Source organism: Thalassophryne amazonica, chromosome 21 (genome assembly GCF_902500255.1).
Source record: "Thalassophryne amazonica chromosome 21, fThaAma1.1, whole genome shotgun sequence".
NCBI lineage: Eukaryota > Metazoa > Chordata > Actinopteri > Batrachoidiformes > Batrachoididae > Thalassophryne > Thalassophryne amazonica.
Window position 1 is genome coordinate 24,358,982 of NC_047123.1, and position 12,440 is coordinate 24,371,421.

At 39.7% G+C, this 12,440-nt stretch overlaps 1 protein-coding gene across 1 annotated transcript; it reads left to right on the forward strand.

Annotated features, from left to right (window-relative positions):
• Positions 1-5,675: 5,675 nt before the first annotated feature.
• On the forward strand, positions 5,676-12,172 carry si:ch211-142k18.1. The gene is made up of 4 exons (XM_034162086.1): positions 5,676-5,863; positions 9,510-10,054; positions 10,886-11,036; positions 11,728-12,172. The coding sequence occupies exons 1-3, from the start codon at positions 5,840-5,842 to the stop codon at positions 11,022-11,024; spliced, it is 708 nt and encodes a 235-aa protein (XP_034017977.1). The 5' UTR covers positions 5,676-5,839; the 3' UTR covers positions 11,025-11,036; positions 11,728-12,172.
• Positions 12,173-12,440: the final 268 nt, after the last annotated feature.

Sequence of the window (12,440 nt, forward strand, 5' to 3'; positions counted from 1 at the left end):
TATTTCACCTCAACAGGCAATCCCCTACTTGATCATTACTCAGGTGGACGAGAGGTTGATTTGACACCCTCAAATGAGAATAGTCTTGGCTTTGAGCAGCTCTATCAGTCAACTCTACTACAATGTTTGTTTGACATCTGTGGTGCCAAGATAGTCCTCTAGTTTCTGTGAGATACGGTTGGGCGAAACAGTTAAAGGCAAGAAAAACTCATAGGGATCTGTGGTAACTAATGCTGCCAACAAGGCAAACGTGAAACATTTAGTTTGTAGCATGGTCAACAGCAATCATTAATCTGACTTGTATCCTCATCAAAGCTTTATGACATCACAAGACAATAACAAAAAACCCAATCTTGCAATGTTAAAGAATTTGAAGCGCATTCAGATCACAAAATTTGCTCAACATTTCCTTGACACAAAAACTATCGAGCTACAAAATTTCAGCATAATTTGTAAGCTTTTTTTTTTTTTTTTAGTTTTAGTATCAAGAAATGGACATATAACGTCAATCACGTAACCTTGTCCTAATCTCCCCTGATGGTTGGAGGAAGCAACAAACATGCCGACTGCATACGTTTGCATGTGTCATTTAATTTGCAATTTGTTTGGTAGCCTATATGTAAAGGCGTGACATTGCCGCGCACTATAATATTCATCATGTAGACTTCTAGTCTGACTTTATGGATCCAGGAAGCATATAAACTGCCTAATTATGTTTGCCTGATTTAATTTTGGCTTTAATTGTAACATTCATCTTGTTCATCCAAGGATATTTAATGACATTAAACATAAGACAACTGTGGTGTTTTAGAACACTGCCTTAGCTACGCTCAGACGCTTCTTATTCCAGTCGTCCAATCAGTGTGTATCGGGTTGATCAATGGTCAGAACATCCTCGGGCTGTTCCATTTCCTGTTGTTGGAGTCACATAATAAGATAAGGGTCTGTTTATTTATTTATTTAAGATTGGGGCACCATCGCTTATGAAAGACACAGACTCGACCCCAACAGCTAGAGCAAAACCAAATGACCTTTTTTGATTTTGTATCGGTAATACGATAAAGCTCGTAAAGCTTGTAAAGCTTTGAGCCTTCAAGGGGATCAAGGCGAGGTCGAATGTGAAGTGTGCAGCGTTATGTTTGTGTCCTTCGGCTTTCCTGTGCATGGCTGGAATCTTGTATCATACAACAGTCGGTCTGGGATCGTTTTTTGGTCACGGGTGTTCAGACAGCTCTGTTCAGCAGTTTCAACTGTGATGTGATCAACATGAGACAATGACACTGAGGTAATACACCAGAGGGTTGTTCTCCATGTCTCCAGTTGCACGCGAATACTCCTGTGTGGAATGTTCATCACCAAAAGTGCAACTTTATACCCATAATGTTAATATTCTTCAGCACAAATACATGGTAGAGGTGGGTGGATTGATTCTAATATCGATACCAATGCTGGTATTGATATTGATTGATCCTCGTGTAAAAAGATCGATACTCAAGCTTTTTTCTCTCCCGCACGCACTGACTGTTGCGCACGCAGATTCATCCAAGTCTACTCTCTGTCTGTAAGAGCAGCACTGCGCTGTGTCACACAACATGCATTGTGGTTTGTCAGCCCTCTACCTCAGGAGATTTTGTTTTAAGTTGTGTTGAGTGATATTTTTTTAAACAAAAACGTTGATTGTGATAATAAAGTATTTTGTTGTCATGTACAATGTTTGGCGAAATTCTATCCTAGGTCTTTTGGATCCTTTGGATCTATAAAGCTTAAATATGAAAAGGTATCGGTATCAATATCGGCGATACTGGGCCTGTATTTACTTGGTATCGGATCAATATCAAAATTCCCGGTATCGCCCACCTCTGATACATGGAATCTAACTATTTAATCTCTCTGTGCAAGGTTAATCCCAAGATATTTTTGTATAATGAGGTATTGTAGTACTTGGAATCACAATAACTAAATAGATAAACATTCAATGGGCACATGTCTCTTCCACGACTGATCAGTTCTCAAAGGGGTGTAACTTGGGGCAAAAGGAGCATTGTAGAACATTGTGAGAAATCAGGAAAGCTTATATTAAAAAAATCAATCAGTGATGTTGGTACACATCACAATCCACAAAATGTACATAATCTGATATAATTTGTGCAGGTTGGGGGTAATATTTTGCTAAAATAAGGGCATGTGAGCATTAGTGTATCTTGAAAAGTAATTTCTGCTGGAAAGCGCATTTGGCTGCTCAGTTATTTTGATGCCACCCAACAGTTTATGCTAAAAGTAACACACAATGCAGTTTGTTTTCTGTTTTGGAGCGAGCGCTGAGTGATTTTGTTGGAGTAGGGTGAAAACTGAACAGTGATCATGAGCACAGCATTCTGCATTTCTGGCAGAGAAAGATTTTCTTTCACCAAAACATCAAATCTAGGCTTGCATCTTAGATGCAAGTTGGGGTTTTGCATTGCATTTTGCATTTGCATTGAAAAACCGTTGGGGTTTTTCCATAATTATTGTATGGCCTTGACTTACAATATAAGGCGCCTTGGGGCAACTGTTTGTTGTGATTTGGCGCTATATAAATAAAATTGATTTGATTTGATTTTGATTTAGATGTACCTTCTGGCAAATTGTAGCTGAACTTTCAGGTCTTCTTTTTAAGAATATCCTCCTCTACACCACTTCATTGTGAAGCTGTATAACTGGTGATACAAAATGCAAAACATACACTATGCATACTTTCTCCAATCACAGCCACAGAACCCTATAACTTCGTCTGGGTTGTCTGGGTGTGTTTGTGGCTTTCCTCACTCCCCTTACTTGTCTGAAGAAAACTGGCAATAAACCTGATTATTTTCAGGTATTATATCAAAGGGGCCCATTACTTGTGCAACCCATCTTCTCGGCTTTTACATTTTTAAATAATTTATATCAGGTTGTAGAGATTTGCTTTGATTTTGCATCTAAGGAAGATAATTTTAGAAATTTTTATATTGAGAAGCCTGATTTACTTTTTGTATTTGAAATAGCATAAACAAATTAAAATGTGCGAAATACCAAGGGGCTCAATACTTTTGGAGGGCACTGTAGATCCACAGAGTAAATTCTATGAAAAAAAATGTAGAGCTCTTCAGCAGAAGACACTTTTGACATGTTAAATACATTGTGGATTTTCCTTAAAAGTTGGAGTGTGAGATCAATAGGACTGGGGTGGAGTACCGTATAGAATGTATGGTGTAGCGTTGTGTGGCATATGTACACAACCGCTCGTCTCATGGGACTCCTCTGTGCATATAACTTTTGGGATTTCACAATTCACTGGAAGTACAACTTTAATTCTTGAAATCGATTCAGAATGTCTAACAATGACATGAAATGCCTTATTTTGTGATCTTATGTGGAGAATGAATAAAAATTGTGGGTGTTGTAATGTTTAGGGTTGCAACAATGGTACATGGTGATGGTTCTCTTGCATAATCTGAAAGACGGGTGTTCAGTCCATCTCAGAACTGGGCATCAATTATCAATTATCTGATTGACCAGTTTTCCTATCATGTAGACACACACACACACACACACACACACACACACACACACACACACACACACACACACACACACACACACACACACACACACACACACACACACACACACACACACACACACACACACACACACCATCTCTGCAGTCTGTGCAGTGTGCTGAAGTACAACTCGAATTTGACGCTAAATCGACTTCGGTCAGCCTCGTGCATCATTTTTAGAGACTATATCCCCGGAAACAAATTTTACAGAACATTTCCATTTACAGAATTATTAACTGTTCTGCACAATTTGGCACATTTTAAAAAGTGAATGTTATCACAAATCCCTGCTTGTTACTTGCACAGCTCTTAAATCTGGACTTGTAGAATGAAGCACGGACAAAGTGGCAGAACTCTCGCAGGCCTGCTGAACTATGTCAGGCTTCCCGGAGTGGATTAGCAGAGTTTATCAGCACTGGCACACTGTGGCATTTGTTGCATCTGCTCGGCGGTGGATAAGTAGTCACACACACACATGCACAGAGTGCTGAGTCCTTGGCTTCTGTCAATAAGAGCCTCCGGGCTGCATAAGGAGCTGCTCAATTTGAGAACACTTCTTAATTAATATATTCACGGTCACAGTCTAATTTACTGTGTATCTTGAAAACACTTCATCAGTTTGAAATCTGGAGGCATATTTTGCTTTGATTTGAATTTAAATTATTATTTGATCACAGGGGAAGGGGAATAATTTAGTCATTCTTCACCTTTCAATAAGTCCGTCCATGAGTCTTGTAAACACAACTCCTTCTAAAGCAGTTTATCGGTTTCAATCAAACTTCACGCAGTGATAACACATCATATGAAAATGTAAATGAAGGAGAATAATTCCAGTCTGATGCCTTTGAGGAAACTCCAAACCAGAGAACTTGCCCCAGGACTTGGTTGGCAGTGACCCAGGAAGGCAAACGATCCGAATTAACCATTGCAATGCTGTAGGCACGGGCATACCCTTGGCTTTCTCCATCTACTGGGATCGCCAACACTGAGGCACCTATGTGCTGGATTACGCCCAGAAAAACACCTCACATGGCCAAAATGTCAAAGCTGATGTTCTGTCATTCCAATGGTAGCCAAGGATCCTCCAACTTCACATTTACACATGGTCAGCGCCCCTTCATGACACTTGATTGGAGTAACCCATTATAGAAAATGAATGAATGAATGAGTAAACAGAACTAGCTGTTTGATGTCCGTTTCATCAGGGAACAATTGTCTATGTTTGGGTTATAGTCATGTTTATAGGTAGGGTTAGCGGTTTCCCAAGCATCATAAAATGAGGTGGCGGGGTTACCCAATTGGTCGCACTGACATTCGGTCAACAAAAATGGTTTGGTGTCCAAACCATTCTGGGAATGAGAATGTGCTGCCTGTGAAGAGACTGAAGAGACCTGGTACCAAAGACATCCAGTTGTCATCTTGTGTCCAAGTCTTACATACAGGCAGTACCAGGACACTAAAACTTGGACCTTCATTCTCTTGCAAAGATTTTGGCAATGCCAAACACCTCTGTCCCATGACCTCATAACTCCATAAGCTCTTCCCATATGTCTCTTGATCTCAAAGGTCAGTGACCAAGAGACATGAATGTCTCTACAAGTCCACCACTTTCGCCACACACAGATCTGATGGCTGAGTCCAGGACGTCATTCAAACCCTGGACCTTAGTCTTGATCCAGGACAATCACAAACTGAGACACTCTGATTCCTCCAAGGTCTCCTATTTGCAGATTCCATGTATAAAGACACTTGTTTGGCTCTTCAGTACAAAGGTTGACCGGGTATTTCTTCACAAATATTTCCTACCACCTACCACATGCAAGCAAGTCCGGCAGAATGGGGCTGATCATTTTGGGAGTTGTTATTGTCCTGGAAGAAACTGACAATGTCTAACCACTATGGTCATAAAAACCATCTCTACCCCGAGGCACAAAGGAACCCTCATGTTTCCACAGAACAATCCACAGATGTGGAGTCGATTACAATCCTCCTTTTTCCAGCCCCCCTCTTCATGGTGTAGAAAAAAATCATTGAGATTCAGCCTTCCAAACATCTCCCCTCCTCTTGTACCCCCTTCCAGCAGCAGACGGAGGCACACGCTCTTCAGCCAAACCCTAATTATGAGCGTGTGTCTGCATTTTTCCCTGACTACAAGAACAAAACAAAGTATTTGTTCACTGCGTTTGGGAATGGCTGTCGTCTTGAGCCACTGGAATCCTATGAGTTGACTGAAAAAGTGGACAGTGCAGAATCTGACTATGAAACTCAATTACCGGAGTTTGGTAAGTTTGGATTTATGATGCTTTTATTTTAGAATTAGTTTGAGGGTAAACTTGTACACCATTGGGAAACAATCTATTGAGCAATACTTTTGATAATAATTATGACGTAAAAAATGTAAGCATTATGCTGTAGGTTAGATTTTAAAAGTAAGAGAATTCCTTCTCTTTTTTTTGTCAGATTACTAGGTACTTTTACACAATTGTACGTGTTCACTTTTGTTGCTCAGAATAAACGCTGAATGATTCCATTTTGGTTTCTGCAACATGGCCTTTCAAGATCTTGTCATAGCAACACCCAAGAGTTGTGAAACAGTCTGCCTTTCCCAAATTAGGTCTTGTCCCACTGTTGCCAATTTTAGATCAGAATTGTAAACCTACCTTTTTCTCTCTTGGTTTCACTAGGTTTTGTGAGCAAAATATCTCAAAAGGTTTTCATCCGATTTAGACCAAACTTGGTGGAATTTTTGAGGGACAGCCAAGGACAAAGTAATTTGATGTTGAGGGGAAAAAACAGGTTAAAAGTTCTTTTTATTTCAGTGCAACAACATATGATGGTACTTTGAAGTGTTCTTGGCCTCACCTGGAAACAACAACATCTGGAGAATCAAGACCTTCCATGGAGGGATAGTGAAGCTTGAACATTGGTGGACCAAGTGCATGGATGCTAAGGGAGACTCCTGTATGCTGACAAATCTTGCAAGAATAATCCTGTGACATTTTTCTGGGCGAGAACATTTTGAAGTACCCTAGTAGATTGAGACTCGTCAGTCCAGGCAATGCTTTCCAGTTTTCTATTGACCAGTTCTGGTTAGCCTGTGTCCATTGCAGCTGCTGTTTCCTGACCTTATCTAAGAGGAATGGCGCTAACTGTGGTTCTCTGCTCCTGTAGTTCATCTTCTTCAAGGCTTAACACATTGTGCAGTCAGAGATGCTCTTCCGACACTTTCATTGTAATGACTTACAGGTGCCTTTCTGTCAACCTAAACCTGTCTGATTATCTTAATCTAACCAACAACAAAGTGTTTTCTACCAGAGTACTGCTACTCACTGGATAGTTTGTCTTTTTTGGACCATTTTCTGTAGATCTGTTTACCTCTGGGTCCTCAGCGTCTGCCGTTGAGACACCTGAGAAGCACTTATAGAGTCATGAGGTTGTTGGACAGAGGTGTTTGGCGATGCTGATAATTTTGCAGGAGAATGAAGATCCAAGTCTTTAGTATCCTGGTGGTTTTTTGTCTTACTCTACGATTGTCAGACTTGGATGTTAACCAGTGAACTAAGGTGATGATGAGATGTCTTTGGTACGTGGTCTCTTTGGGAGATCTTTCGGCACCACTGTGTCAAATGGACAGTCAGTGACCAAGACGAAGATGAAGAACATCACTCTCATTGTGAGGGAACTTCAGCTACAACATTCTGTCCATGTGGTGCATTTCTTTGTGCATGATCCAGCAAACATGAGCGTCAGTGTTGAGGACTCCAGTGGTTGGAGAAGGTCAAGTGGACACCACATTTTGAGTAGGTAGCTACTTTTGAGAGGTAGGAATGGAATGATTGTCTACATGGGTGGTTGCCATCAAAAATCCAAAGTGGTTGGGTGGTGTGGTGGATGTAGCAATCAGCCTATACTCACAGACCTGACCTGATGTCTGTAGACCTTAGAGACTGTTGAACATGATGATCCCAATAGATCAGCTGTCTCTGAAATAGTCCAACCGGCATGCCTGGCACCAACAACTACATCACATGGAAAGTCCAAATTCTCCTAACCATGCATAAATGCATTGGATTTCTGCCACGTGATTGCTTGAATGTGCTGTTGGACCTGATAATCAGTTAAGAAAGCAAACGTGTCCTTTCAGTCATGATATAAATCTCCTATTCATGTAATATGGTGTTTGTTTTTCAGATTGATGCTTGCTTCTCTTAAAGTTACTGTAACACATGATGTCACCATTTAAAGAAACTGAAAGCGAGGGGCAGCCAGCAGCTTGCTGTTTTATGGGTTTGGACCACACCACAATTCATCTTAAAATAAACATTTTACGGCATGCATTCTCGCGGGAACCGCGGGAAGTAGGGCATTTATCCTGTGTTTCTCAGCAAAAATGGGCTCAAACAACCCACAGTCTCACTTCAGCTACAAAATACTCTCAAGATTTCTCTACATTAGGTTATAGCTAAAAAAAAATACAAAAATTGAGTCTAAGGAAAAAGTGTGAGTTAACCTACTTGCCGAATCCCCGGCCTCAGGTTTATGTATTTAAACATATTTCCATATGCACAGGAGTGAAGCATAGATGGCTGCATGTAAAATTATACAGGAGCACAGCGGTTGAAGGATATATGACAAGGTGTTCAGAAGGAAAAAGCAGTTTGTGGTAAAATCCCATTTGATGTGCGCCAAATGGAATTTTAAGACTGTGTGCTTTTGTTGGATCTTCAGAAATCACTGCAATTAACAATTCCTATATACAAGTTTTCACAGCTCATGTATCCCCCATTTATCATTATCAGCCATTTAAAATCTACTGTTCAATGGTTTATTTTCACTGTTGCCCCTATTTTTTTGTAGCGAGATGTTGTTTGGTCATGAAAGACTGGTGGAATTTTTACAAATGTTTATGAAATTGATTATGTTCATAAATGCGTAAGGTTCATTTTATGCCCTCATATAAAAATGACAGCTAAACAGTGTTTTGTCTACGCGGAACAACCTTGCATGCTAGGCCAAAACAAAATGTTCCAGTCATAGAATATTCCGTTCTGATAATTTGCAGACAGTAGTTATCTCAAAGACGCTGCTGTAAACCAATGTTTGTTATTTTGCTTACAACTGTTTACCATCTTGTGAAATTGCTAACATTTTGCTTCTCACAGCTCAGTGTCTGTAACCAGGTGGGGGGCAGCCGTGTTTTCACCCTCCACAGACTTACGTATTCTGAATAAAGTAGCTTGAATAAATTACAAAAAGACCATCTGGAGACTTAAAGTGTTTATTTCACTGTGTTCAACAAGATATGGAACATGTTCTTCCACAACACTTGAACAAACTTTGGCAATCATGGAAATCTGTTAGCCATGCTAACAGAAACAATCTGTTAGCCATGCTAACAGAAACACTAAATTCTCTGGATTTAGAGTGTAGACACAATGGTAGTGTAGATAACACAAGCTAGTACAACCCCAGTTCCAATGAAGTCAGGACATTGTGTAAAATGTAAATAAAAACAGAATACAATGATTTGCAGTCTTATGTTGCCCCGTCCCAGCTTTTTTGAAATGTATTGCAGGCATCCATTTCAAAATGAGCAAATATTTGCACAAAACAATAAAGTTTATCAGTTTGAACATTAAATATCTTGTCTTTGTGGTGTATTCAACTGAATATAGGTTGAAGAGGATTTGCACATCATTGTATTCTGTTTTTATTTACATTTCACACAACGTCCCAACTTCATTGGAATAGGGTTGTACATGTATATTACATAATAGGCACAGACTGTGGATTAAAGTCATAATAAAAGTGTCATATTGTAAACATGCGCTTACTAGTCCAAACTGTGTTTTGTTCACCATAGAGAACCTTCGTGGTATGTTTTTCAAGTGTGGAACTTATTCATTGCCACTTTATTGTTCTTTTTAGGTCACTATGTTGCATTGTTGGATGTCCATTATCTTACTTTGGGTATCCATGGTAACCCCAACTGTCTGCCAAAGTGGTGATGGTGGCTTGGGTTCAGGTTTTGACGTGTATTCCGTGACAATGGCCAACCACACAATCCAAGCAGTTGGTGATGAGCCTGAAAGGATGAGCGACAACCAATCTTGGATCACATCAGGGGCATTCTTTCCACCACCATCACCTGCAGAGCACTACAGTCCTCAACCGGAAAAGTGCTCCGTCCACTTCAGCACCAACACTGCTTCATCTCGATGGCTGAAGGCACAGAAAGATGAGTTGGCCTATCTGCAGGCCATCCAGCGTGGAAACAGAGCCATAATGGAAAACTTGGAGCAATACGTTGGAGCGGAGGTGGCAGGTCAGAGCTATGAAGGTGTGATTAAGGAAAATATCATTGGCATCCAAGAGGAACACAAGAGCTGCCAAGAGGTGGTGGATAAAGCTATAGAAGATTTAGAGAGGCAGCTAGAGGGAAAAAGGATGGACTCTCTGGTTGGGTTGCAGAAGTGAGTACAGTTGAGCTTCGTAAAGTTTAATGGTTGACACGTTAAGGGTCTTATGTTGGTGTATTAAAGCCAACAAATTACAAATTACATCTGGGTCACTGCTCACCAGTCCAAGGCAATCAGACATGACACACAGTTTAAAACAAAAGCCCATCTTGCAACATTGATGACTCTGTCCCTGGATCTGGAACAGGACCAAATAAATTTTAATGGGCTCCTTCTTGGGTCATGCACCACCAAGTAATCCAACCAACTGACAAACACATGTCCTTGGTGTATGTTTTCATTCAGAGACCAGGCATCTCTTGCCCTCTCTCACACAATGAAGACTGCATCAATGGGCTTGTCTTTCAAAGCAAGAAGGAGTTCAGATATGGAGTTCTGCGGCTTACATCACAGAATCAGCAGTTCAGGCCTTTAATTTTTCTCACAGCATGATAGATTCTACAGGCACCAAAAGAACTCTGGGACTTTAGTGTTTAACTCAAAATTCCATCTGTCTTTAAATACAAGAGCTCTTGGAGAAACATTGTACCTACATTAATGATCAGTGTCCACCAGGTGGAGATATTGCTCCATTTCAAGAACCTTGAGTGTAGGCTGCTATGGGCCAGTGACAGTTGACCTGTTGCTTATATTAGTAGATAAAAAAAAGAGACATGGAAAAATCGATTTTGCAAAACATGACCACTTAATGAATCTAGAAGTGAACAAAAGAGGTCCATGGATCTGTTAACCAACTTGAAATCATGATCTATTATGAAATGTGCTGGTGTTTTCCTTCCTGCCACTCTACACTGCTGACTCAGACAATTTTATTCTGATACACAGGATCAGAGAAGAGTCTTTGGAGTTTGAAGAATTGCTTCGTAGAGTGACGGACATCGCCAGCAGGCTGGAGGAGTCATCGCAGACTCTGCATGCTTCATTCAAAAAGCAGCTGAAAGACATTGTCAACATTCACCAATAACAAAATATCAAGGTGTTTTCTACTGTTTTAACTGGCAATAAATAAATAAATATGCTTGGATAGAAAGAGTTGCATAGAGACACTTAAACATTATTTGAATTTTTAAAATATAATTTTACCAAGACTTTACCATGATGCTATTGTAAGTCACCTAGCTAGCGGTGCTAGCTAGGTGACTTACAATGCCTGCTACACAATAATAAGGTAGTGTATTTGTATTGTATTGTCTTCAAACTGACCACAAACTGTTACACCTTCATCAGTTTACACTTGTATGAGTCAGAATTTTATAAAAATGGATTGTGGCATGAGTTGCCATAAACTATAGAGTGACAAGGACATGATATAGCTAGCTAATAGAGGGGGAACAAGTACTGGATGTCCTTCCTGATGTTACACTCCTCATTTACCCAGTTTTGGAGCCAACTCTGTTATAATGGCTGTGACCTCCATTTGAGTTAATCATTTGCCAAATGCCATATAGTAATTTATTAATTAAGTGTAGGCACTAATTTATATATGCAATGACAAATTAGGTGTTATTGTACAATAAGAAATAAGCTCCCCTGCATTTTCAGTTATCTTGTGATTCAACTGCAAGAATCAATAGGATTAGGAAAAAAAAAATTGAATTTGAGGAATAAATGTGAATGATGGGAATATCGCCAAAAATGATCTTTTTTTCCCCTCTCTTTTTTGGCAGGGTGAATTTTTCCGCTGTCCCTGAAGATCCTTAAGACCCACAAAGTATTATTTTCCAACCAGGCATTATTCAGGAGATTTTCTGAAGTCAAATGTACCCACATGTTGTGATGCTGAGCCAAGCTGAGTGTTTATGGATCACATTCAATGGGCCTTTGGAGACCAAACATAATGACACTGTTAGTCTTCTGTAGAAGACGCTGTGGCTCGACCATCTGGTTCCAGGACAAAGACGGAGACCATGTTTAATCTTTTTTTTTTTCTAATTTGTCTTTTTGCAGGGTGTCAGCTAATCATTATTTTCACTGTTGTTTAATATGACTATTACCTTTTGTATCACAAAACAAATATTTAGCATTTAATATGAAAAAAGACAAAAAAAAAAAAAAAAAAAATCACAGATCTTCAGATGTTTTCCGACCAAAAGAAATGTTCAGTCACACAAACAGAAAATTTGGAACCACAGAAGGCACATAAGGCAAAACAATATTTGTAGAAAATGTTTTTATGCCTTAGTACTGAGGAGCTTGTTTAATCAAAATGTTTTGTAGTCACCCATATTTTTCAAAGCAATAACTCAAAAACAATGAATGTCACCATTTTGTAACTCACCAAATTAAAACTGCAGAGTGAAGTGGTTGGACTGTGATGCACCAGATCACTGAACCCTTTAATGGTTAACTCAACTGTTTAGTAGAGTATATTGATATCTAC